The sequence below is a fragment of the Zonotrichia leucophrys genome, chromosome 6 (genome assembly GCF_028769735.1).
Source record: "Zonotrichia leucophrys gambelii isolate GWCS_2022_RI chromosome 6, RI_Zleu_2.0, whole genome shotgun sequence".
Classification (NCBI taxonomy): Eukaryota; Metazoa; Chordata; class Aves; order Passeriformes; family Passerellidae; genus Zonotrichia; species Zonotrichia leucophrys.
Window position 1 is genome coordinate 8,639,544 of NC_088176.1, and position 26,732 is coordinate 8,666,275.

Here is a 26,732-nt window from a genome sequence, read left to right on the forward strand (position 1 = left end):
ATAAGAATCTTTGCACATAAATTTACTTCCATCCTGCAGCATCTGCAGGTATTGCTGTCAGGTGGATGGTGGATTCTCAGAACCAAGAGCAGGCTGTGCTGCAAGGGCTCATTGCATTAAAAAACCCCTCAAATATATGCAAAACTGGACTCAAATCTGTCCAGAAGATAAAACCTAAGGCCAGAAGAAAGACTTTACTAATTAAGGCTATCTGGGCTCTCCTGTGTGACCTTTATAGTGCACCAGCTCTATGTTGTGAGATCACCAGGTTAAACAGAAATACATTAAAATTAATGGCATCCCTAGCCCTGGTCTCCCATCCATCCACCAGTCAGGCTCACTTCACAGGGAAGGACATTCCCTTAGCCCACATGCTCTCTTCTGCCAAATGATATGCCATTTTCTTTAAATTAAAAGGATCTTAAATCACTGCTACTCATGCAAAAGAGCACTGGGCAGGGAGAGGGCCAGTGCAAATGCAAATCCATTGAGTTCCCAAGGAACGCAAAGGAAATGGGATTTCTCACAACTAGAGCTGGCTGCAACTTGCCACAATTTTCACACTTTTTTTCCCGAGGAATTTTTCCAGTCGGACTGAAAATCTTTCCAGCCAGATAAAATGCAGTCAATGCATAAATGAGTTGACAAGTCATTCTCTGCACATACTAAGTTGCTTTTATTAATCCAGAACTGCATGCTACAGATACTGTACAGCATGAACATTTATTCATTACAAAAAATGGCTTCCAAACCATTAAAAATGAAAATCGGAATAAGAGCATAAAACGGAACAGTAACATCACAACTGTTAGGAAACATTCAAAGTATTCACAAAAAATGTTATAGTTAGCATCTTAATAAACCAGAGAAAAATCTGAGACAGTTTTACAATCGCTTCATGTCAACTACAATGGCACTGAATGAACAGATGAACAATTTTTCAGCTTTATACAGCGTTTTTTGCAACATCAACATGCCTAGGTTTTTTTTTTTTGTTTTAAGTTTGCTACCTACCTGTATGTAGTAAGTGTACATAAAAGTGGCAGTCTGATTTTCCTTTTATGAATAATCTAATATACAGAATTTGGCCCTTAAGGGTTTATACCTCTTCATTTTAAATGCTTTCCGGACAATCTGCTACCAAACACGTCTGTTATAGGTGACATTAAAACTACATACATATCTACCTATGTAACATCACAGCAAAACATGATGAACAAAAAAATTACAGCATTAAAAAAAATAATAAAGTTGTCGGGAGAAAGTTAAAAGTCACTGAGAATTTTGGCACATAAAAATTTTGCACACAGCCTACAGTCCTAATGTCGCAGGGGATTCAGCTGCAGTTCTGAACGGGAGACACTTGGACCTTGCTATTTTTCAAACAGCATTGCTAAAAATTCCCTTGCTAAATTTTCAAGTCTTTTCGAGTGTAATGGCTTTTAAAGCAATTTCATTCTTTACACTATTGATCCTTGAAAAAATGCATCTGCGAATGTCCATTTGGTGGCAACCGTATTTCATATAGCAAAAAAAAAAAAAAAAAAAAAAAAAAAAAAAAAAAAATCACAAAAACAAATCAAAAACAAAATCCCGGAAAAAATATATATATACACATTTATATATAAACTTAAAAACCTTGTACAAATGAGTTGTTATATATAAGATGCTTACACTAAAGGAAAAAAAAAAACCCTTTATACAATGTTTCAAGGAAAAAATAAAAGAAGAAAAAAACATTTAAAAAGGGACAACATACAGATACAACAAGCAATTTCTAAAGCAATAAATACTACTGGTCCAATAGCGTTGTGATACTTTTAATTGTTGAGTAGCGTCCCCTCCCCCAAAAAGAACAACACCATGGAACAAGGTATATTAACACATTTTTTAACCCTTTGTTTCTGTACATTTAAACAATAACAAGTAACATCACAATAAAGGTTGTTTCACACAAGGAAGAAAAAAAAAAGAAGTAGTAGCGGCACCGCATTCGTTGTGCCCTTAAAGGTTTAAAAACCAGATGTAAAATGATTGGTTCGCAAGCTCGTATTTAATACAAATAATAAAGAACCAATGCCTCTGGCAAGGGCTGCTTCAAAATTGCTTCTTTTTTTTTTTTTTAATTTTTAAAATCAGTCTTTAAAACTAAGCTATTGGAACTACATAACAATTATGTATATATATATATTTTTTAAACGCTACAAAGACTTTAAACAGCTGTTGATAAAAATTTTGGCAGAATCATGAGGCTTTTCTCATCTACATATTTAAAAAGGAGAAATTGAAATAAGAATGGGTCAAATATTGACCAATGAACTCGATAAAACATCAACTAATGTAGCCACATGGCACAAATTAAAAACGAAACCGAGAAACGACGACAAACAGCGGACGACAACAAGGAGAAGAAAAAAAAAAAGAAAAGGAAAAAAAAAAAAAAACAAACCAAAACCCCAAATACCAACAGAATTCAATCCCCCCGAAAGGAAACCGAAAGAGCTAACGAGGCTAAAGCTATTCTAAGGACTTCGTTACAAGGGAGAGCGGCTGGGGCTGTGTCCCCGGCAGCGAGCTGTGGGAATGCAAGGAGGACGTCGAGGGCTGTGCGAGGGATGCGGCGGCGGCCGGCGGGAGGGCGGCCGGCGGGTGGTCCAGGGCCCCGTTGGGGCAGCTGGCGGCGGGCAGGGCGCCGGGCTTGCTCGCGGCGCTCTCAGCGAGCACGAGCGAGGATGGCGGCGGCATCATCACCAGGTGCGCCAGCGGGTCGGGCTTCAATGACAGCGAGAGGGGTTGCGTTTGTTCAGTCTGTGGTTTCGAGTCTCTGGAGGGGGAGGCGAGCATGGCGGGGGAGGACGGAGGAGAGTCTAGTAAGCTTCCATCTGAAGAGGGTGGGCTGACGCAGCTGCCTTCACCTTGTATGTAGCGAACGCACTTTTTTTTTCTCCTAGAAACAGGGAGAGAGTTATCCATGAATAAAGGGCAGAGACGCTGATGGAGACAGTCATCTACAGCAAAGAGCCATCAGTCAGCTACTCTAGGCTCTGCATGGGTGGCATCCTGGCCCCACGTGCCATCCTGGGGGTCTGGCAGGGTGTCCTCAGCACCAAACCCGCTTGGGAATCTCCCCTCGGCTAACAGATTTGGAAAGGATTCACCAATTAATTGTCTCTTCATCCCTCTCCTCTTCAGGCCGCCTCCTTATTTTCATAATCAGAAAACCAGATAAATGGGTTTCGGAGCCCACTGTTCTAAACTTTCCTACATGGGAAAAAAAATATTAAAAAGTAGTTTAATCCTCCTAAAATAAAAACCCTGGATAGCTGATGGTATCTCAAGATGTCCCATAACACTGTCCAACTCAATGGGGCTACAGCTACACCTGCATCACCTGCGGTGTCATACGGTGCCCTGCCCTTGGGAGGCAAGATCAGCTGCAAACTACTGCTCATTGCTTTCTCCTCTGTTAAGAACCACACCAAATTCAGAAATGTCAGTCAGACAGAAGGGATATATAACAGAGAGAACGAGAGAGAGGGGAAATAAAAACAAAACGAACAAACAAAGCAAACAGAAGAAAAAAACAGGAAAAGAACGGGAAAAACAGAGTATGATCCAAAATAACAAGAATAACTGGTTGTATGGCCTGCAGGTTGTGGCTTTAAATCGACTCAGTTTTACTTTTTGTTTTAGGGGAGAGTGGTAGATTTGGGAAGCTGCTTGTCTGCGTTTTGGGGATTTTCCTCTGAGAGGCCATCCATGTAACTCCAGAGTGGGATCCAATTTCAGTAGGTGAAGAGCACGACGACAGGTACAAAGGTGAGGAGCAACATGGATCTTAATTTCACACCAGGGCATGTGAGAGTCTCGCAAGAGCCGAGCCGCTCATCTTCAAATAAATAAGTGATCCGACAGAGATCTTTTCTCCTCCCTCTGTCCACTGGATAATGTAAAGGAGCAATGAAAACAGATGACAGTTTCACACCATCTCTCTTGCCAAGTATGTGCAGGACAATTCTAGCAGTAGGACAGAAGTAATGAGGCAAACAACCACAGCATCTGGCAGAATGATGTCCAGTGGCCACCTTGACCCTAAGCATGCTGGCTCTTCAGCCCCCTGATCCACAATCACACTTCCCAAGGGAGGTGCTGAAGTGCTGTCACAGCCCAAGGCATAGGACAAAGCCTGTCTGGAGCAGCTCTGCCACGAGAACTTTGGATGCTCAGCTATGCTGCACAAAGCCACCAACATGAAGGAGGAGGTTGCTCTCCCTCTCCAGTGGATACATCACCCCAGCTCTGCAACTCCATCAGAGGGAGTGCTTGAGCGTGGCACAGCAGCTGAGCGTCACCAGGGGACATTCCACGCTCCAGGAGGTGCCCCAGTTCCACTGCTGGTCACCAGTGTTCTCCCCTAGGTATGGCATTCGACTAGGTTAAACCAAGCTCCACCCTCGAGGCAATGAGATGCTTCTCATTTGCAAAGGAGACCACACTACCTTGATCCTGGAGTTAAAACTATCATCTCTCATAGCCAGGAAGGGAACAACAAACCCAGTACCCCATCTTTCACCAGCTTCAGTGAGGGACCAGTGCTGTGACATCCCTTCCTCCAGAGACTCAGGTCTGCCCTCAGATTCTGCTCCATGTGCCACATGGCAAGGTAAGGGGTTAGGGCTATTAGAGTTTTAACCACGTTAGCCTGCAGATCAATACATGCTAAAAACTAAAGACAACCATGCATCTTAAATGTTAAAAAGAAAGAAAGAAAGATAGAAGACAGCAAGTGAAGGCTGTAAACCATGCTTTATTAGAGCAACGTTAAAAGACAGGAAAAAAATTAATTTGGTGGGCTCAAAACAGACCTTGTTAATTCTTCTACCATCAACAAACAATACTGGAGATATCTGGCTCTTGGCTAGGGACAGTTCTGCTCTGCTCTCCCCTCTCCTCTCTCACTGCTTCCTACTTTAGCTGTGCAGCACTACCAGGTGCACAGTTCCTGTCTGGACCTTCTGTACAGCTCCAGTGGCAAAGCAGGACAGTTAAACTCCACAAAGCTCCCCACTGCCCCTTGAGTAAGGAAAGATGAGCTCTTACAATCTGGAGACTGCAGGACTCCTTTCCATCCCCAAATTAAAATTACTTGCAAGCCGAGACCCAAGCTCTGCCTGCCTCATTGATGGGGGTCCAAAAGTCCTTTAACTGGACTGCTCTGAACCTACAGGGCAGTAAATTATTGAACTGGAGGCAGTTTGAATCTAGTAAGCCAGCATTTCAAATTTCTTTTTAATATTATTTATGTTCTGTGGCCTGAAAGAAAGAGCTCCCATGGCAAAGCAGCTTTAAACCAGGTTTACCTGACTTTCTGACACTGCAGAGCTAACAACCTTTAAAAAAAAAAAACATTGCTCTGCTACCTGAAGTAATTTTCTTTTGACTAAGATTAAGGGAGCATATTACTTCTTTTGCCAAACTCTTTAATAGTGTGGCCACTCAGTAGTCTGAAAATAATATTTACTTAAATCACGATGGCTCAAGGGGGGAGATATTTTTGCAATCTGTGCCAATCACACCATGGTTACCTGTGGTCATGTACCTGTCAGGGTTAAGTGGGACAAAAGGTCCAGAGGGCAAACCCCCAAACCATGCAAGCCTGATTTTAGCAGACATGAAGACCACCAGGCAGCTCTGGTGAGGGGGAATAAGCAAAAATCTAAGGAACTATTTGTGCCTTAATTTTGCTCTCCAAAAGGCTGGAACAAAAATACTACATATTGCCCCCTCAGAAGCACTAATACGGATTATTCACTGGTGCATTGCTCTGAAAGTGTTAACTTGCTACATCAGTAGAGCAAACACAACAGACCTGAAACCACTTTTGCTGCTTTTGAAACTAGCCCTGGAATAGCACCAGGAAACCTGTAATGCTGCAATTGCCATGAGTAAAAGCCACAGAAGAGTGCAAGGGTTTATTCAGTTGCTGAAGGCAAAGATGTCTCAGTTTTCACCACAGTAGCAAACTGCACATCTTTAGCACCTACCTAAGGTGTACTACAGAATGCTACCATGCTAGCAAATGCAATGTTATAATGATTAGGACCAGAACTAGGAGAGAAATGCTCTAACACCTAGTGGTAAAATGCCTCCATGCATGAAAAAACAAAACAAAACAAGAAACCAAACCAAAACAAAAAGAAGCAGCTGACTCTGAATCAGTAATCCAGAACTATCAGCTATACCACTGAAGTTGTCCCTGATGCACTGAAAAGACTTCTGACCAAAATCTGGTATAAGTTAAGAGAGGGTTTATGCTTCACATGTAACCCAAGCACTGTACAGACCAAATAAAAAGTTTCCTTGCTGATAAAATGTAGTTTTAAAAGTATGTTGCTTACTTAAGCAGCCAGGAAAAGATAAAGCAACACAAACATGATGTGCCCCCAGTTCTGGTACTTGGCATTCAGAGCCTGACATGCTTCACATACTGTATCTCTAGACTACACAAATATCTGCTGATAGTGTGCAGCAAAGTAACCACAGAACAGAGCCTAACTAAACACAACACTGCAGTCCTTGGCTAGCATGAAACTCCTGACACAGTGAAGTAGCTACACAGCTCTTCTGGACTGAACCCTTCTCCCTCCAAGCACTACAGAACTGCTGCTTTCCCAGCTTGTTTAACACATGTCCTGGTACTGATATCTAACCCCCAGCACCCCAAAATACCATGCCTCAAACGGGACAACATACAACCTGCAGAAGGCATTTCTGGAGCCTCCTCTGGTACACTGACACAAACCACCACCCTCAGTCCTGGACACTAAGCACAGACAAGACTGCGTGCATACACAAAATACGATGGACATCTGAGCTACATTCTAAATGAGATGGAGCACATGGGACTGGCATGAGTAAGAGGGGAAAATGTGGGAGAGGAATCACTACACACAGAGTGTGGTTTGGGTTGAAATACCTACCATCATAATATTCCAAATTCAAAGACTGCTTGTATCAGAATAAAGAAACAACAAATTTAACCAAATGCGATCATATAAGGAAAAAGGAATGAGAAAAGAACTACTCGGTATCCCTCCACCAAGAAAGAAGTACGTACTGAGTTACACATAGAATTAAACTCCAGTAGAACATGGGCTGCCGGAATTTGGGCTCTCTGATGTCTTTCAACTCCTTTTAATGCTGGAAACTGTGCTACTAAAGTTGTAATTAGTTTTGTCTAGAGCTCAGACGTTTACAGCTCACTTGTTGGGATAAAATTTATGAAAAAATATATTTTTGGGATTAGGAAGAAAGATTTTGGATAATTTAAAAAATTATATCTACATAAACCTTACAGAGGCATAGTAGCCAACAGGTAGCTGTTTTTTAATTTTTCAGATAATACCAAAAGAATGAATACAATATAAGCTGTAAACACTTGCTTTTACATCTCGAATAACAAAAAAACCACTAGTACTGCAGATCCCAGAACCTTTTTTAAAAAGCCTCTGCAGGTAGGGACATAGACCCAAATGAAAGATAAAATATAAATGTCCAGCTAAACATTAATTTTGCTGACAATCTGGAAAAAATGACAAAAAAATCGCCAAAAAAAAAAGCCAGGTTTAAGGACTTTGAGTTTTCTTGTTCCCAGTTCTACCACCAGGGAGAGGTTATTGGTAAAGAAAGAGAGAAAATGGCATTAAATTAGCAAGAAATTCCAAAGATCAAAGATTATTAGCAATTGATGCTGTGGGAGAGAGAAAGGTGGGGAGTGGGGAAAAAAGATTAAAAAAATAAAATCACACAAATGCACTAAGAGGACAGATTGCTTTTATTTCCCCAAAGGCCTAATGGGTAGTTTTATACCTGCATGGTTTGCACCATAAACTCTGTCGGTCAAGCCCGAACAATGCCCGACACTTCTTTGGAGTATTTGCATCTGTTAGCATAAGGTAAACACAAAAAATACAACACAATGGTGGATAGAGCTCATTTGGTCTGCGTCATCTCAGCTACAGCTACGTTCAGCTTGCAATCACCTCCGCTTTATTTGGTAATCTCCCCTCGTACCAAGGGCAGGAAGGAAAACAGGACTTTCACATCGAGCCAAAGGAAAACCAAAAAAAAAAATCTCTGACACAGCCACGAGCCTGTGTGGTGTGGGTACCGCACTCGGTGCCGCGTTATCAAGGGCTTTGGGAGCCACTGTCCTTGGGTGGAGGCTTGGAAGGCAGGAGCGTGGTTGAGCCACGGATCAGATGGGCTTAAGGTTGATGCTGTTTTACAGTGGGTTTTTGGCTAGCAGCAGCAAAGAGGAAGGCAAAAAAAAAAAAAAAAACCAACCAACCAACAAAGGAAAAAAAAAAAGCAAAACCCTTTCGGAGAGATGATTACTGATGGCAGTGTCCCACTCCCTTGTGTCTTCTAGATCACAACACAGAGCTACAAAGCAACAAGGCAGGAAAAAAAAGGGGAAAGTACCAAATAAACCAGCTGCAAATCAGCCATAGCGAGTCTGGGAAAACTATACACACCTGCAGGGGCCGCACCAGTTATTCTGTTGATCAAGGCCAAAGCGCGCTCGGCATTTCTTAGGAGCGCTCAGGTCTGAATGAGTTCAAGAAAAGCGAGCAGAAAAGGGAGAGAGGAAAAAAAGAAAAGGGGAGAGGGGGGAGTGAGAGAGAGAGAGAGAGAGAGAGGAAGAGAGAAAAGGGGAGAAAAAAGAGAAAGGTAAAAATAAGGAAAAAATAAAAATAAAAAAGGGAATAAAAATCAATGTCCTTGTTATTAATTGCAAATATTGACTTTTGATTTAAAAGTTAAAAAAAGTGATAATTACATTTTTATTCAACTCTTGAGATTAGCTGTTGCAATTAAAGCTGCAGTATCCCTTTATAAAGGACTGTTTCTTTCCCTTTTAAGAGAGCAGGTAGAGGAAAGTCTTTGTGGTTGGTCTAGCAGGATGTTTCAGGCAAGATTGATTTGGGCTGGGGTTTCTTTTTTGTTGTTGTTTTTTTTTTTTTTTAAGAGGGGGGGAAAAGGAAGAAAAGAGGCTGAGTATGGAAGTTAGATCCTGAACATGCTTTTTTCTTCAACTCAGGTACAAAATAAGAGGAAAAAAAAAAGAAAGGAAAAAAAAGAAATTATATCTCCTGGGATAATGCAGCTTTTGGAATAACATTCAATTTACTTGTTTTCATTAATTTGTATTTTAAAGAATGGATAAGAATAAGCAGACTGCGGAATGAGTATGTTAGTATCAGCCAGAAAATAAAATGTAAAGCATGGCAAGGTGCTGAGTTAGTACAGCTAGTGAATTGCAATGAACAGGCTTGAGCAGAAAGGAAAAAAAAAGATACAAAACCAAAATAATAATAAAAAAATGCGTATGCATGCTAATGTGAGAAGACTTAGTGGGAGCCATGAAAAATGCCATTAGATTAAGGAGGTTCATTACTGACTTGCTTCCATTCTTTATCAGTCTCTTTAAAGAAATACTGCATATTCAATTTGCACAGTTAGTACAACTCTTGCGTTATTTTTACTGTATTACTGTTTTAATAGCAATTGTTACAAAAACAAAAAACAAAATTAAAAAATACTATCAAACATAATAGATATAAAGATATATAGATAATAAATACTATCAAAACGTGTGGATGGTATTTTTTTCTTAATGTCATAAGTGTTTAATGTTAAAATCTATAATGGCAGGAAAAAAAATTAAAAAGCAGTTTATAAACTATTTTAAATGACTCAAAATGACGTTAGCACCTGTAATCGGAGGAAGTGAAAGGCAAGGATTTAGGAAACATTCGCTGTGTTCTGAAAAAAAAGAACAAATTATACAAAGGCTTCAAAAAAACTAAGTTAGGGCTTCTTCAAGATCGACTATGAGATTGCCTATGCAGTATTTCTAATTTCCTATATAGAATGGCAAACCTCCTTAATTTAAGATGGGTGCGATTTACCACTGTAAGGCATGCATCAGGACATCCAGGGACAGCCCAAATTAACAGCGCACGCACACGGACACGCACACACGCGCGCGCAGGAAGCGCACGGCTGATAAACCACGGCACAGGCATTCCAGCTACGGCTCTGCGCTACGGCCTCGGCAGCCATGCGGACAAACCCGGCCGTGCCGCGCGAGGAGGAGGAGGCTCTGACATGCAATGGCTGGGTTACTAGGTTTAGAAGGGCGGTAACGCGGGAATTATTGGAGTGCATTTAAAAAAAATAAAAAGCTGTCTAGCATAGGGACTGGCTCCCCTGAGGCCAGGAGACCTGTGCCCACCTCCCCCGTACCTATAAGGGTCACAACCAGGACTGCCACACTTCCACTAAGCAAGAGGTTTAGACTTGTCTTTACTTACCATTGGTCTCTCCTGGCTGCTTATCCCTTTTCCTCTTCTTCTTCTTTCCCTGCAGAAAACATACACAAAGGAGAAGGATTAGAATTAAGCCCCAAAGAAGTGTCCTTGCAAGAGGGCACGGAGTAATGAGGCTGCAGCTGGAGCAGGAAGCTCCCAAGGGGGAGCACTGAAGTGTGACACTGGCTCACCCCCTGTGCGGGGAACTTTGGGGGGTCCCAAGGAGATGCTGCACCCCAGGATTGACTCTGCCTGCCCACCCTGTGACTTTTCAGACAGCCTCACTGCTGCCCACCCAGTGCAAACACCCACCAAGGCCATGGGCAGCTGAGGTGAGGGCAGAAGGATTTGCAAGATGCTGCTTTTGAGCTAAGATCATCACGAAGCCACAAACATCTCACATGTGTACGCTGCTGCATGCAGAAGTTTCAGGAATCATTTGTGGTCATGTATTGGTGGGACAGGGAGGGGAAGGAGAGGGAGAATAGAGAGGGGAGAGTGAGGTCAGACTGAGCTCCTGGAGTTCCTCAGCACCAAACCCCAAGCATTCAAGCAGACAAGGAAGCCAACAGTAATGACTGTATCCTAACCTGCAGTTTTAAAGTTCCACTGACAACCTAGAAAGCAATGCCAGGACAAAAAAAAAAAAAAAAAATCCAGACATAGCCAAGACCCTTCCCACATTTTCTTCTATCACAAGGAAACAACCAGTAATATTTTGCTAAACTCTATCCCTTTCCCAAATGCTGCACCACAAGATGATGAAATTTGTTGCAGTTTTTGACTGGAGGGGGAAAAGCCTGTTCTGTTTCTCTCCAACAGTGTGGGAGAGGACAACTGGGAGCCCAGCTTCTGTGGAAAAACAGTAATTGCTTTCCAATAGAAAAAATATGAAGTAATAAGCACAGCTCAAAAGAGAAAAGCTATTTTTCCAAGAAAACTCCTCTAACAGTGAGGTACAGGGTTTGCAGACTAGTACAACAAGGCCAGTGTAGGCAACAGAGTAATTTCATTTTCACAGCTCTCCAAATGCTAAAAGCAACAGCTTTTGGGCCAGCAATGTCAGCTGTGAACAGCACAAGAATTCCTGGCTTTGAAGACATGGCAGCAAGTGCAGCTGGTGAGAAGACCTCGGAGCAGCAGTCCCTTGTGGTCAAGGGGCAACAAACATATCTTGGAAGGAGGAATCTCACAGAGCTTTTGAAGGATTGGATGTATCTGGGAAACCCAAGAATTTCTCCCACACAGTGGGCATCTATCACAGTAGATGGATTCCAGATACATGGTTAAGATGGACTTCAGCGTGGCACATGCACACTTGGGATGCTCCCTGTGATAGATTTCCTGGAATGTATTAGTAAAAAATTCCCCCAACGTGAATGTAGGACATTGATCTGTCATTGTCCTGTTTTTCCTCCACAAAACTGGCCTTGTGGCACAGGGTTTCTACACTCATTCCCCGTGCTTGCTCAGGGTTGTAAACTGCCATCCTGTTGTCCAGGCTGTTCCAGGTTTATGAGATCTTTCTGGAGATGGAAATAGCAGTGTGAATTGTCCACCTCAAAGGAACTTTAAACAACAGGCACATAATCCTTCAGCCTTGATGATGATGACAAATAATCTCTGACACCTCTGACGTAATTTTTTGGGATATGGAAGTTGTCAGTTGCTAGAGCAGCCATCAGTCTAACATGACAGGCAGATAAGGCAGACCAACATTGCTCCTAAAGCTCCCTGAGAACAGAATAGGGAAAAGCATGGTATCTTGAAATCCATGTATCACATAAAGATGCAAGAGGCTCAGACTCTGCTCCATCTATATTGATCTAGATTGACAGTAACTCTGCAAAAATCAGTGAATTTTTTCCAGCTTTCAACAGTGTAACCAAAACCAGACAATTGCCTCAAGATCATAAGCCTGACTTTTATTTAATCTCAAGGAGGCCACTGGCATAATTAACAGACTGCATCTGTGGCAAATTTGCTTAATTTTTGCAGTACATTTGGGAATTCAAGGGCTATTTCAATTTGAGACCTTATAACTTCTTCACTCGAGGGCCAGCCAGAACAAAGGTCAGGAGTCACCTGCCTTTCACAAGCTCTTCAAGCCAGGTATTAAAGTACTGTAATGCCATTAGGGAGCAATCTGTTAAAAACAGCTGATATACAGGAATGTCAGCCAGGGACCAGAAATTTCTTGTTCTTTTCCAACACAAGCTTTTAAAACTCTTCCTTCCTAACAAAGAATGGACACATGTCACATCAACTTCTTTACACCCTTTTCAAAGCATCAGGGAGAAGAATAATCTGGTTTGCTTGTTCAATTTCTGGGCTACAAGAGGATATTAGACTATGTAGCTAAATTAATATATGGATTTAAGGAAATAACTGTGGCAGCAGTTTTCAAGTACTCTGCAGAAGGCACCATTTTTTCTTTGCCTAAGATTATTTTCTCAAGACTTGAGCAGATTGTAACATTTTCTGTCGTCATACTATAAAAATTTTTATGCTGCAAGTAAATATGGATGTAAATACCTGTTAGCAATTTTGGTAGCTCCCTCTCCAGAGCCAAACCAACATGGGCTTTGATAGGTCTGCAGAGTTCTTTGGTACAGTGAGTGAGGTGACTGGACCCTTACATACTTCTGAGTCCAGCACTCAGCACTGCTAAACATCTCACATCAGATCTCAGGAAGAGCCAACGTGCCTTGTGACACCAACAAGGCATGAGGCTGAAAGCTGCATTTCCTGAATGCACTGCTCCTGTCTCTGAAGACTTGGGCTATAGCTGGCCTTATCCCGGAGCCTGATGTGAGGTGCTTAACAATTTAACCACTTCAAGCAGCCCAAAGTCACTCCCCTGCTAGATGTGTGAAAGGCTCAAGACCCTACAAACGGCTGAGGGAGGAGGGGCACTCAGGAGAGCTGTGAATGGACCAGGAGAGGAGACATAAATAAATCCTGCGGATGATGCAAAGGTACCACGCTCTCCTCAGGCAGGAAGGTTCCCCCTGAAGGTCACCTGGGGGTACAGCATCAAGCCGCTGGGAAAGCACCGGCTCTCTCATCCTGTCCTTTTTAGCTTGAGAAGAAAGGGTTTCTCAGTGTTCACACAGTGAGGACAAAAGTAAAAGGTCCTAAACACCGAGGCTTTGTACATGCCCATCTGTCGGTGGCACAGTCACTGTGCAGAATGAGCATTCCCGAAACCTCAGTCGAGCCCAGACTCCCTTTTGAACACCCAAGATGATGATACTGCACAGTGCTGAGCAACTACCTCGAGCCTATGGTCTGACAGCCTCAGGCCAGACTGTGCTGAAAGGGAAAGGAAAATGTGCTAACCAGGAGCTGTGCCTCATCAGGCTTAAAAAGGTCTCCTCTGAGGAGCACAGGATCAAGAATGTTCTGAACTGGAAGGACAATTGAGCATGCACAGGTATACCTGTAATGACCAAGGAGGGAGAGCTGAGCCCGGTGGAAAGAAAAGATGATCAAGAAAACAGAAGGATTTGAAAAACTGTCCCTAAGTACATATTGCTAAATAAGTGAGCATGTGTACTCTCCACCACTGAAATGGCAGAAGAGTGTAAAGAGCTGCTGCTGCTTCTCCTGGCTTCACTGCAGACTCTGAACTGGCCTCCTCCCACCCATACACTTAAAAATGCAGATTCACAGAGGCAAGTATTGTCATATAGAGCGAAACAGAATATTTATGGTAAAACAGGCAGTGATTATGATGAGGATGGAAGAGACAAACTTCAGCAAAACTGTAATGTGTAACTCTACTTAAAACTTGCATCAATCTTAGAACTGTTGGTCCCCAAACCTGCAGGAAAGTGTGACTAGAAGGCAGAGAAAAGGGTTTATTACAGAGTTACAGACCTTGAGAGTTCTAGGTGATTTTTATTTAACTTTAAAAAAAATCAAGATGCTGCTATAATCCTATTAAAAACGGTTTAGAGCTCTCACCAATCCACAAATCTGTCAAGAATTTATGGGCTTAGGCTTGCAAACACTTATTACCATCTGCACCGCTTACCCTTCATGGAAGGAGCTATTTAGTACTAGGGGTTATAAAGCTGCCCTTATGCTTTTTAACAGACAAAAAATACTAGCACTTTTAGCTCAAAAACAGGCTTTCTGAAAAGTAGAGGGAGGAATCAATTTTAAAACAATCCATGAATTGATCATGAATTCCAATATACTTTTTAAAAAATTAGGAGGGTAGGGGGGAAAAGAAAGGTAATATGGGCATGAAAAAGAAAACATCAACAAAATACATAACTATCAAGTGTGGAATAATTCATTTAACCCCACTTGAGAGTAAGACTTTCAAAAATATAATGCTTTTGGTTTTGCCAGTCCTTCTCTGAAGCTAGGATAAGTCATTTTTCCACTTTCCACTACACTCTCACACACATAAGCACAAGACACTAATTATTTATCTCTTTTGGTGGAAAGGAGAGGAGCATACAAGGGGCATTTTAAATTTCGTTTTAAAAAATGAAATTCTAAATGACCAGCAAACCAAACAGTATTTCCAGATGCTGGTAAAAGTGAAGGGAAGACCTTTTTTCACAGAGCTCTACTGTTATCCTCAAATTCTAACCCCATACTAGTCCCAGCCAGAAAGCCTCTTCCAAGTGGGAATTATCCTCCAATAGTTTCAGTATCACCAAGGGAAGCGCCTGTTGTCATTACCACATTGGGGTCCTGAGACTTTCCACGCAGTGCTTGTGTGCAATGCATGGTCATAGCTCAGCAGGTCACACAGACATTTCTACAAGCTCTACTACTCAAAGTTTCCACCCACACAGGAACCTACATAGTTATCCCGCGCAGACCAGCCCGGGTACAGCTGCATGTGAAGCTGTCGCTCCTTCCTTGCTAGTTCATAGTATTTCGCTTGCTCTTCTCTGGATAATGCGTGCCACTGGGGTGGAGAAAAGACAAAAAGACAAAATAAAAAGCACTAGTGGTTGGGGTCTTTTTAAGCATATTAACAGGAAAGTGTGTTATTTATACATATAGATACAGTTAGAATCGATTTTCATTAAAAAGAGACAAAAATTGATGATCTGGCATGCTGACATTCGTATTTTATTTACAGCTCTAGATTATAACTGCAGTTAAATCAACTGAACCACAACTAATCATTTACATGCACTCAACCCCTTTGTCTCCTGTTGAGAGAGGAGAATTAAGAAATCTAAACAAAAACAAGACAGCAGGGGAGACGGTCCAGAAGCTGAACCACTTGTCCTGAGCCAGAAATCAGTTCCAGCTTTGTAGGTGTCTCCCCCACCGGCACTTCCTCTCCTCTTCTAGCTCTCACAGGTGTTGATACTGGTACTGAACTCAAAGGTTTTTCATTTCCCATTTACTTTTCTGCCTATCTTAGGCCAAAATAAAAATCTTATGATTTTTTTCATCAACCGGTCATGGAAATGATACTGAAATAACACTGCTGTTAATTAACTCCTCCTCTTCCCCATAAATGACCCCACTGGCAAGAAGTGCCTGCAGAAACTAAAAAACAAAGGCCTTTGATTTAGCAATTCCCCTATCCATTTTCACAATGGCAGAAAAACACAGGGATCTAGAAGGTGTGAATCCTCCCCAGTTTCAGGCCCTGCTTGTGCCTGTCCCTTGTTACCTACCCTTCGACCGAGGATTTGGTTGATGGCTGCGCTCTCTTTCAATGTGCATTCTGCTACAACTTTTGCTCTCATTTCCTTCATATACAACATAAATGCATTAAGAGGTTTCTTTATGTGTGGCTTCTTTTTCTCTTCTTCTTTTTTGGAGTCCTGATGTTTTCTGAAGAGTAAAAATAGAACAGACAGAGACCTCACAGTGAGAACCCCTTGTGAGTTTATTAAATTAATCCCCTCATTCTCTCTAGCAACAATCCTCAGCAATCTCTAGGAAGAGGACCAGAAGGTTCTCTAGACCCTTCACCCTGGCTGCTGTATGGCAACAGTCTTAAAAACACTACAAGAAAACTCACCTCACATTTATGCAACACTACCAAGTACCCTCTGAGCCCCTACAAGAATCTTGGAAGGACATGGGCCCCAGAAAAATGGGCTTACAGGGAGAGCTTGAGCATGACAGTAGAGGAAATAATTACACCTCTTTATCAATGGGCTCTCGTCAGTTCAAACCTAAACTTGATACCAGCTCTCTGCAGCTTTGAAGAAGCCATTTATGCTTAGATTTTTTTGTCTCCTATGATGCATCTGTTATCTCAAGGATTCAAACTAGACACTGAGTAATAGAGAAACTGGTCAAGAAACTTGAATCTCAATCAAGAAAATTCCACTTCCTTGTTGAAACACATGAAATTAGTAACTAATTGCCTATGACATTTCACAGCAAAAAACATCACAAACCCAAGCCTTTTTACAAGCCACACATGCACAGGGGATGCTTTGAGTATCCCAAAGAGAAGACAGGGGAAGCAACAACTTACGAGCTGTGGAGTGAGCCGACGTCGCTCTGGGAAGATTCCTGTTTGACTGTTGGTGTGACTATGGCCGGATGAGGAATTCCAGTTGTGTGTAAACTATGGTGTGGCGGGACCATGTGTGGAGGAAACCTAGAGGAGAGAAAGCTGTGTAAATTGTCAGAATAAAAATGAATGAATGGGGAGGGATGTGTACACACATTAATAAAAAAAAAAAAACAACTGGCATATAACAAGCGCATGACAGCTAGACAAAGCATATGAAAGCTGGCAGCATTAATTAGCAATAAATTAAACATAATGACTCTTCTAATGTCATTAAAGCCAATCTTCCCCTTCATTATCATTACTGACACGAGACATCATGATTTTTAACATTAACAAAAGGCGAATTCAACTGGATGAACTTGCATGAAGGTGGAATTTCAGCTACCTGAAACAAAATCCACCAGTCCATTTCTTTGCTGAGAAATTATGTGTGGCAGCCAAGGAATCAATTTTTATAGTTTTGAATCATGTTGTGAATTTAGGATGACATCTTTTATTCTATATTGACAGCAAAATAAAATATTAATGCCAACACATTCTAGATGCATTTTTGATAATACTTATAGATGCCTCATTAGCTACATTTTGTTGATGGAGCAAAAGAAAAATATTTATTTGTGTCTAATAAATCTCTGAGCCACACTGCTTTAACAGAAGGTGGAAGATTGTGGAATTTTTGATCCATTTAAGTAACCTAGAAAAGCTTTAACAATCTAGCCTTTCTAAAGAGAAAAAAATGTTGTCAGCTTTATGGTTTATGGTCATATACATGGACAGATCCCGGTCCTGCAAGTGGATTCAGAGGGATACACAATCCTTCTGCATGAATCTAATTGCTTGGTCGGGATCGCAGCACAAACATGGCACAATCATTCAGACTTTTTACATTTTATGAAATATAAGAGAAATTAACAAAATTCTCAATGAACAAAAATGAACAAAATTCTCAAAAGCAGGATTGACTTATATCATTGTTTCTCAACAGTCTCAGAAAGGCTTTGCAGTAAATAAAGAAAGCACAGCATGACTGACTGCCTTCCCCCATGGAAGTCAACAGGTTTCCAAGGAATGGGCTCTAGCCTAAAATTATGTTTCAGAAGTAACTTTCCTCAAAATGCCAAAATTAAAGTGATCTGGCAAGGGCTTTTCTCACTGCAAATCCCCACTCTCATCCTAGATTTTGCACAATCTGATCCAAGTAAAACAACCCAAGATTATGGAACACCCAATGACATAAATGATTATTTCTTCTATCATCAATATACAATGATTTTTTTCTATCCAACAGGATTTAAAATGGGGTGATATACCATGGATATCGTCGTGTATAAGCATCAGAAATATAGTGGGGTTATCTTTTTCTCTCCCCTCTTATAAATCCCAATGCCAAGCTTAACAATACCATCCCCCATGACTGCCTAGACATTCTCTACATTCACAAGATGACACAGAAGTACTTTCATGAACAAGAGCACTGTCCACTACAAGCTCTGAGGATCTTTTGTCTATCAGCTGGTAGTACTCAGGGTGATTAGACAGAACTATTTTGTCTTTGAAGGCAGTGGTGGGAAGAGCAAGGACTGACAGGGAGAATGTGAAATTGTTCAAGTTGTAGAGAATTGCAGTTCTTCATGAACAAAGGCATGGAGAGAAGGGAGGCAGGAAGGTGGGATGGCAAGGGAAGAGGAGAATGGGCAGCAAAATGGTCATTCCTACTTCTGCTAAAGACTCACGGACACAAATCGCCAAGTGGGTTGTCCAAGTGCCTTCCCACTCTCTGACAAAAGTAGCTGGGAGAGAAGCACACATTTGAGGATATGCTTTGGTTCATGGCAGGTCAGAAGAGAAGACAATGTCAAGGCTGAAAAGGAGACTGGCATCCTTGTCCCAGTTCTGCCACAGAACTGCTCACCCTCAGCAAGACACAAACTGGGCCTTTGTATTACTTTTTTCTGCTCTTTCTCTACTTCCATGTGTATGTATTTTGATTGGACATATCTAAAATTTGTTCTCACACACCTGGGACCTTCAGACATGGTACAATGCAAATAAAAACTGGCAGTATGAGCTGGATTTTTTAAAAAAAATAACTAACAAACATGATCAAAAATAAAAGTGGTGGTAAAAAACCTGACCTTGCTGAACACAGTCTAAGCACAGTGATAAAAGGTTGAGGCACATCCTATCAAGGAACTGTCCTAGGCAAGACCCAGTGTTTCAGGGAGGAAGGACTAAGCTGCTGGGGCTGGCTAGGCCAGAGACAAAGGGAGAATGAAGGATGAAGATGGAGATGAAAAGCCTTCCTTCAGAGAGCAGGCAGGAAGAGCTCTGCTGGTCTGACATGAGGGCTCAGCGTGAAGTGCGGTGGGCATGTACCAGCAGGGAGAAAATCTAAATGCAGAGCACAGCATGCCCACATTGTGTGAAGGCCTGAAGGATGGCAAAGCCTCCACTGACCTCAGCTGGGATATTTCACTCACTGGGCTCTAAACTCCAGAGACAGCAGCCTTCATCAACAGGCAGCTGCAGCTCAGTGGTTATTTTCAGGGTTGCAGTTTCCATGAGGAAGTGCTGTGTTCATTACCAATGGCCATTCACTTTTTCATACTGAATCTGTCCAATTCACAAGGCTGCCTATTGGACTTACACACCCCTTCCTATATTTAGGGCTATAAAAACATGCTCCAGAACCCAAAGTTGCTCTCACAATCCCATAGACTTCCATTGGTGGGATGAGGGTTCAGCCCAAGATCTGAGTGCCTGCTCATTTCCATGCAGACAGCCACTCACATGGCAATATGAGCAGGGGAAGGGTGTTAATTTTTAACTTCCTGGCTACATTCCAACTTCAGTAATTACATTCAGCAAAAGTGAATTTCCCCTGAAATTTCAATTACAGAAGGTATTTTCCACTGCCACCACTTAACTGCTGTGCAGTGTTTGTCTGGTGTAATTCTGCTAAATTATTTCCTGATTTCCTCTCACAGCAGTTGTTTTTTCATAGTGGGTCCACTGTTTGCCCATCATTCAGTCAGCCCTGTCTCATTTTACCTTAAAGGCATATTACAGAGAGGTAATGAAGGATCAAGAGATCTTACAGGCATACTACAGGCATACAATGTGAGTGCGGCAAGGCTACAAGTAACAACTAAGAGTTGCAACTGGTTAAAGACACTACCTAAACCATATATGAAAAATCACTATTAGTCACCCATTAACCTTTTCTAAACTATTCATAAGCACGCTTAAACTAATAAACAGCAATTTCTAAGCTTAGGGAGCTAAAGGTTGGGAAGCACTATAGGCTCCAAAGATCCACACCATAATGCAGACAAAGATGGGAACTACTTCTGAAGGCAGGCACTGGAAAACTGTGGATGGAGGGGTGAGGTTTGAGGTCTGTGCTGACTTCACTGCACAGCCAGCACAGCAAAGGCAAGGTTTGCAGCACGGGCTTGCAGCAGGACCCTGCAGGGCAGCTGCCCAGGACCAGCATGTCTGGAGGCCAGCATGGGCACCACCAGCAATCTCCTGACCACAGCAGACATCTGGACAAGGGCTGTCCCCTGCTGAGCCCAGGTTGACAGGGGAAAACATACATGAAACCATATATGAGAGCACAGAGGGTGCTCCCATCTAGGGGAAACCAGAGGAGAAGTTTCTGGGCTGAAAACAAAGGGTAAACACCTTAAATCAATTCATCCCCCTGCACGTGTGCCTGAGCACGTGCACATGCATGGGCTTCTGTCAGAGACAAAAAGAAAGGCTCCCTGTGTATGTGCACACCCCTCACCTTCGCCTAAGACATTCACCAGATTTTTTTTCTCTAGACAAGTATTCCATGAATTGCAATAAACACCCTAAAAATTCTAAGCAGCTCATTATACACTACTGTCTCCTTTTATGGCTCCAAGCCAGAATATAATGATGAGTCTTAACTTGTTAAGGACAACTAATTTTTTGTTCCTGGCTGTCTCAGGGGCTTCTCTCTTACTCACTCTCACTTTACTTCACTGTTGACATGTTTCTGTTAACTGGATGTCATCTGCCTGCCTTGATTTTATGCACAAGCAGTGGGATGCATTTTTCTGTGCAACAATTCTGCTTTGAGTTGCATTAGATTTGTCATTATTCTCTCATTTTCCCCTTGCACTTGTAACATTTCATCTATTCCTGCCTTATTTTTTGAGCCACGGTGCACCCACATTATGGTTTATACATGATCTTGCTCCCTTTGAAGCCGGCAGATTTCAGAGCCAGCCCTCGTCAGGAGAAGTGCCTGCTACCAATTTAGCAGGCTGAGGGCCCCGAGCTCCAACAACTCAATCTAAAGGGGGTCACAGGGTGGCACAAGCGAGTGTCAGCAAGTGCTGTTTAATTGCCAATCTAGGCTTCTCCATGGTGTTTAAAGTATAATGACCCATCACTTAATTCTGAGAAGTCCTGGCCCTGCTGCTGAATGGAATGAATATCAAAGGATGTGCTAGAACAGGGCAAGGAGCCTACATTTCCTATAACTGCCATAAGTATAATAGACCTCTACTTCTGTCGTCCCATTACCACAATAATGTATTTAATTTGCTGTGTACTCTTTTTAACTAGATACCTTTCATAAAGTCTATCTTGGGAATATAGCCCCCCCTGCTTCCACATCTCCCCCCTCCCTCAAATGACTAGCCTCTCTAATAATAATTAAACTAAATCAAGCTCTACTTTGCCTCACACCATGCCTGCAAGTCTTTTATAGATATTAAAAAGATTAAACAGGGGGAGGGAACCATTGTTTAAATTTGCAGCTCTCTCCCCAGCCTAGTATTTTTTTTCTGTTCTGGGACTACCCTTTTTTTTAAAGTTGATATTCCAGTTGTCTATTTGCTGGGCCAGCATTTTAATTTAAATTTTTAGTTTTTTGTTTATTTATCTAAAGCACACACCACGCTGTTTTCCCACCCATTCATTCACGAGCCCTAGGTACAGATTTCCACTTCTCAACGAGGTGTGCTTCCCCCCAGCCCTCACTAGTCTTTTCCTCCTTAGATCATCTATGCACCAGTGCTCACATATTAAACTGCAGAGATGGAGAGGAAGGGACAGAGCAGGGAAGAGATGTGGAACCTTGCTATGTAATGCATGCTAATTTAATTATGTGCCATCATCAAAATGGATTAGCTGTTTCAGCCCATCAGGAAAGTCTAAACTTCCACCGATTTAATTAACCAGGCTGAAAATCAGATGAACAGAAAATAAAACTATCATTAGGAGCAATTACTGATTACTTAAACATAGTGCTGCCAACCAGTTTGTAAATAAAACTAGCAGCCCCTGGAAAATTAGATGGAATTAATTGGAGGTAGGGAGGGGGAGAAATATATACTTCTAAAGCTTTTGAGGGTCAGGCAGGCCCTTTTATGTTGACTATTAGTGTTTGGAGCTTTGGGAGGGGAAAACAGCACAATAACCTTCCTCCCAACTCTGCTGAAGAGCAGTCCTCCTCCCTCCTGAGCCTCCCCTCCCGCGCACACAGCGCTGCTCTGGCTGCTGGCCACCGGGAAAGCAAAGGCTATCACCACTTCTCATCCCTGCTTTTTCAACATCACACTCTCCCAGCTCTTTCATTTAGTTTGGCTTTCAAAGGTGGCTTCTCACTCCTCCACCTCTCCCTCTAAGGCAAGTTCTTGAGGCCCAATGACAGCATCAGGACACCACCTTCTCCTCACATGGGAAGGTAGCCCTCGCCCTCTCCTCCACCCCACCAAAAAGCTAAGGATGGATGTTTAACTCAAGTGCTTTCAGGAATCTGCTGCCTAGACGAAATGCTCTCCTACAGAGAGTGGGAGGAGGAGCTACATTTGCTCTTGATTTAGGACCTCAGCATTTGAACTCACCTTGACATGGAAGCATTGACGGTCAGAGCTGTTGGGTAGGGGTGGCGGAAACCCCCTGTCGTGATTGGGTACACTGGCTGACCTTGCCTGGCAAAAAAGAAGGGAGAGAGGGAATGAGAGAAAGGAAAAAAGGGCTTAAAAAAAAAAAAAGAACAACAAAAAACTTCTCTCTGCACAGTAAGCTTTATTCTCATTTGATCAGAACAAAAATCTTGGGGATTGTACAGCAAGGATCAAAGGAAAGAAACACAGAACAATTTGAATGCCATAAATCTGATAGGAATGGCTAATTAAATTTTATAACCTCTGCTTATGTCAATAGAGACCCTCTCCCCAAGCTGAAACTAGGTGTTTTGTTGTAATAATTAAAGGCGAAGTCTCGCTTGCTTTAATGGAGCCATCACACTAATTGAGGGCTACACATCCAAAGGAAAACAATAATGAATGTAAATTTATACCAAAATAAAGTACAGTGAATCAAAGGACTTCAGTTGCGCTTTGGGCCTCTTTCGGTATTTAGATCTCGGTGAGAAAACATTAAATTAACAGAGCTTAATTTGTAGCCTTTTGTCAGATTAACAAGTGTTGACAAGAGTTACCGGGGGAGAGTCCCCAAGAAGTATTGTGGGTAACCAATAGACAATCACACCTCATTACAATAATTAAAAAATACAGCAACATGCAAAACAGCATCCTCATGAAAGACACACAACTTTTTCTGATGGAGGTTTGTCTGTGCTGGCTAGCTTGTTTCATCTGTCCTTCAAATACATCATCTGACTGGGCAGGATGCTTTTGGAGTGGGTACTATGCCAAAAACATGCAAGCCAGTGGAGGACAGATGGGTTGGGAAGTTGATGGTGAAGTGCAAGTGGCAAGGAGAGGGGAAAAGAAAAACTTGGGTTACTTCTGTGAAGTTGGCCGTGCCACTCTCCCAGAGCAAAAGTCAATGTGATGGTGTCACCCCTCACCAAAAATCACTGGGAGAAGCTGTAAGAGCTGTGGGTAGGCTCTAAGTAGACCATGGTGTTGACTTGTTCTGAAGCAGTGGGGATGGCAGAGTTGTTCAGAGACAGAGGTGACCATTAGCACCTTTCTGGTGAAACTGGCTACACGTGGCATCATCCATGTGCTTTGGCATCCATGGCATGAGGTGCAAGGAGGACAAACCTGTGTCTGCACACTACAGACACCCACATGAGCAATGGGGTATAGGCCAGGGACACTGAGGAGTTTCTTCCCTGCACCCTCATGTCTTTCATGTCACTGACTTTTGGCACTAGCTGAGTGTATTTGTTTGAAATGTTGAGGCTATTGCTGTGCAAACTTGAGCTAAGGAGCTCACATGCAGTCTACTTGTTCTACTTGTTGCAGTCTAATTGTTCAGGGTGTCCTTTGGAAAGGGTAAATCACCACAAACAGGAGGAATTTCAAATTTCAGGGAGCAATGCTTTGGGTTTTACTTCTGCTCATGATGTGATCTTCTGGACATTCAGCAGAGAGGTGATGGACATGCTTCACCCTCAGGGTGGGGGAACCTCTACCCAAAATAGCAGCATGACCACCCACAAGGAAGGGCACCATGCAAAATGAGATAAATTATTATTCAATAATTTTATAAGCTTCATCTCTCCTGCATCAACACTTTTGTGCTTGAGAAAGGTCTCCAAAGCCTCTGATGGCCACCACCAGGTCTTGCCCAGGACCTGGGGATATGCAGTGACCTCCTGCCCTGCCCTGCTTTCGCTTTGGGGTATCAACTCCAGTTCCTCATGGAGGAACTTGTGGAGAAGTATTTTAGCACAGCTGGAGAAACAACCTCAAGCAGGAGCAAACTATTTTGAACTTTGGGCAATTAATTTCTATAAAAAATATGATCACTCCAAAACAGAGGAGGCCTGTTATGTGAGAAAAGCAAGGTAACAGTCTTGATTTATAATGCAGAGAACTGTTTTATCCAGCAATACAAATGGATTTTATAAGCATTTAGATCAAATATACTACACAAAAGGCTTAGGCAGTGCTTAAGTATATTATAAACCTATTGAGAGATGGCAACACAAGAAATAAAAGAAGATAAGGACTTGATTACTGCTGGGAGCCTCATACCCAGCAAGGCTCTGCAAGTGGGATCTGAGGAGTCGAAAATGAATCCAAATCCCAAACTAACTTTCCATTTCTTTTTTCTTAACCAGTTTTAAAGTAAACTAATTCCTTTTACTTGTTTAAAATTCCATTCCTTAGATGCCAGTTGCCAACTGCCCAGCCACATCTCAATTAGGAATGCTGCTTATGGCCGATGTAAAGCTCTACTGTTTCATAAGTAAAACAAAAGAGTTTTCAACAGACAAGGCAAATGAAACTTAAAATTGCAAATTTGTAGTAGGGATGGCCCTAGTAAAAAAAAAAAAAAAAAAAAAAGGGTCTATGAGAACCACCTTGAGCCCCCAGAAAACCAAATCTGAGAAAAACTCATGCAGTCAGTGTAAGGGCAATAACAAGAAAAGGACATTTCTGCAGAAGGATTTCAAAATTCATGCTTCATGAGCTGTCAGCTGGTTAGGATGACATGCAAAGCTGTGTCCAACTGCTCAGGTTTTGTTTATGACCACATGACCTGGCATATATTTTAATTAACCTTGAGGTTGGTAAATTCATAACACTCAGTGAAGTGGCAGTTGGCAAACAAACTCATCCCAATGCACACATATACATACATACACACACACACACACATATATTTTTACATAAATTTTACACATCAGAAAAAGAAAAAAAGAAATTAAAAAAATGGAACTCCTTACTGTGGTACTAACCATCCTAGCGGATGGGGGATTTGTCCTACAGTGCCTGGTGATAATGGATAATAAGGAGATATATCTGGAGGATGTGGAGGCCTTGGAATTCCTATAGAAGAGGAACATAAAGCAACATCAGTATTGAAATGTCGAAATAAATAAAATATAAAGAAAAAACGCATATGTTTCTAAATTTCTGTCAATTTACTTTTATTACAGTATTTGTGACTTTGCTTAGGGTTTTCAAAGAATTTTTCACATTCTCATTTTTTAAACAAGAAAAAATGTTATTCACTCCCTCAGTCACCTCTCCAGTCAGAGATAATTATTTTTGTTATTCAGAATTTAGCAGTCTCAGACACAATTTTGGTGTGATGCTGTATTAGATACACTCTTAAATGTTCAACACAAAGATGGACCCTGCAACAGCTTCATGGTTATTTTAGTTTCAAAGTCAGCCAAAAGACCACAGGCCCTACCCATGCGGTGACTGGGTACTCGATTAACATGGCATTATTCCAAGGTAATCTCCAGAACAAGTTTAAAAGTCATTAAAATTGCAAATGATGTTTCCTTTTGAGCAAAGCTAGGAGAACTTTTCTGAAACCAGGAGTGGAGGTGAGGACCCCTGGAAATGCTTGGTAAAACCAGGGGCAGATGTTGAAGGTGTGCAGGGGAGGATGGAGAGCCCACCCATCCTCTCTGGATTGAGGTACAGTTTCTACTCAGAAAGCAGAAACCAGCTCCAGACACAAGCCTTAAATATTAACGCTCCTTACCTTAAGAGCAAATAGGAATTACTCAGAGGAGTAAGGGTTACAAAGCTGGGTCTTTCAATTAACAAGCCAGGGCACAATTACACAGCAGAAACAAAATTAAAACAGAGAGCATTAAAAAGAAGGGGTACTGTATTCAGGGCTAAAAACTATTTTTTTAAGTCACTTGGGAAGCTTTTAATCTCTAAATTAAATCTCCTTGTGTGACATTTTCATGCAGACATTGCTTTTTCTCCATTACAAAACCCAAACAGATTAACTGGGCTTTAACCATCCAGTGAGCTATTTGCACACTTGAAAGAATGTTCACAGAAGAAAAGCAAACAGTCTACAGACGTTAATCATATGTTTTACGATAACCATTTAAGAGCTATTCCCTG

At 41.9% G+C, this 26,732-nt stretch overlaps 1 protein-coding gene across 27 annotated transcripts in view; it reads right to left on the reverse strand.

The window, feature by feature from the left end:
- Positions 1-1,572: 1,572 nt before the first annotated feature.
- Positions 1,573-26,732, reverse strand: part of TCF7L2 (transcription factor 7 like 2) — a 171,209-nt gene continuing 146,049 nt past the window's right edge. For 3 of the 27 annotated variants that reach the window (XM_064717438.1, XM_064717437.1, XM_064717450.1), the window contains 11 exons: positions 25,583-25,685; positions 22,779-22,865; positions 18,627-18,683; positions 16,852-16,977; positions 16,037-16,196; positions 15,202-15,309; positions 10,380-10,428; positions 9,778-9,828; positions 8,538-8,610; positions 7,870-7,942; positions 6,981-7,005 (listed from right to left, as the gene is read on the reverse strand). In XM_064717438.1, coding sequence (XP_064573508.1) covers positions 7,900-7,942; positions 8,538-8,610; positions 9,778-9,828; positions 10,380-10,428; positions 15,202-15,309; positions 16,037-16,196; positions 16,852-16,977; positions 18,627-18,683; positions 22,779-22,865; positions 25,583-25,685 — 857 coding nt within the window. In that variant the 3' untranslated portion in view covers positions 6,981-7,005; positions 7,870-7,899. Of the gene's footprint in view, positions 2,948-6,979; positions 7,009-7,869; positions 7,943-8,537; positions 8,611-9,777; positions 9,829-10,379; positions 10,429-15,201; positions 15,310-16,036; positions 16,197-16,851; positions 16,993-18,626; positions 18,684-22,778; positions 22,866-25,582; positions 25,686-26,732 lie in introns of those variants that run through there. The other 24 variants (XM_064717445.1, XM_064717453.1, XM_064717444.1 and 21 more) reach the window with 22 other exon arrangements.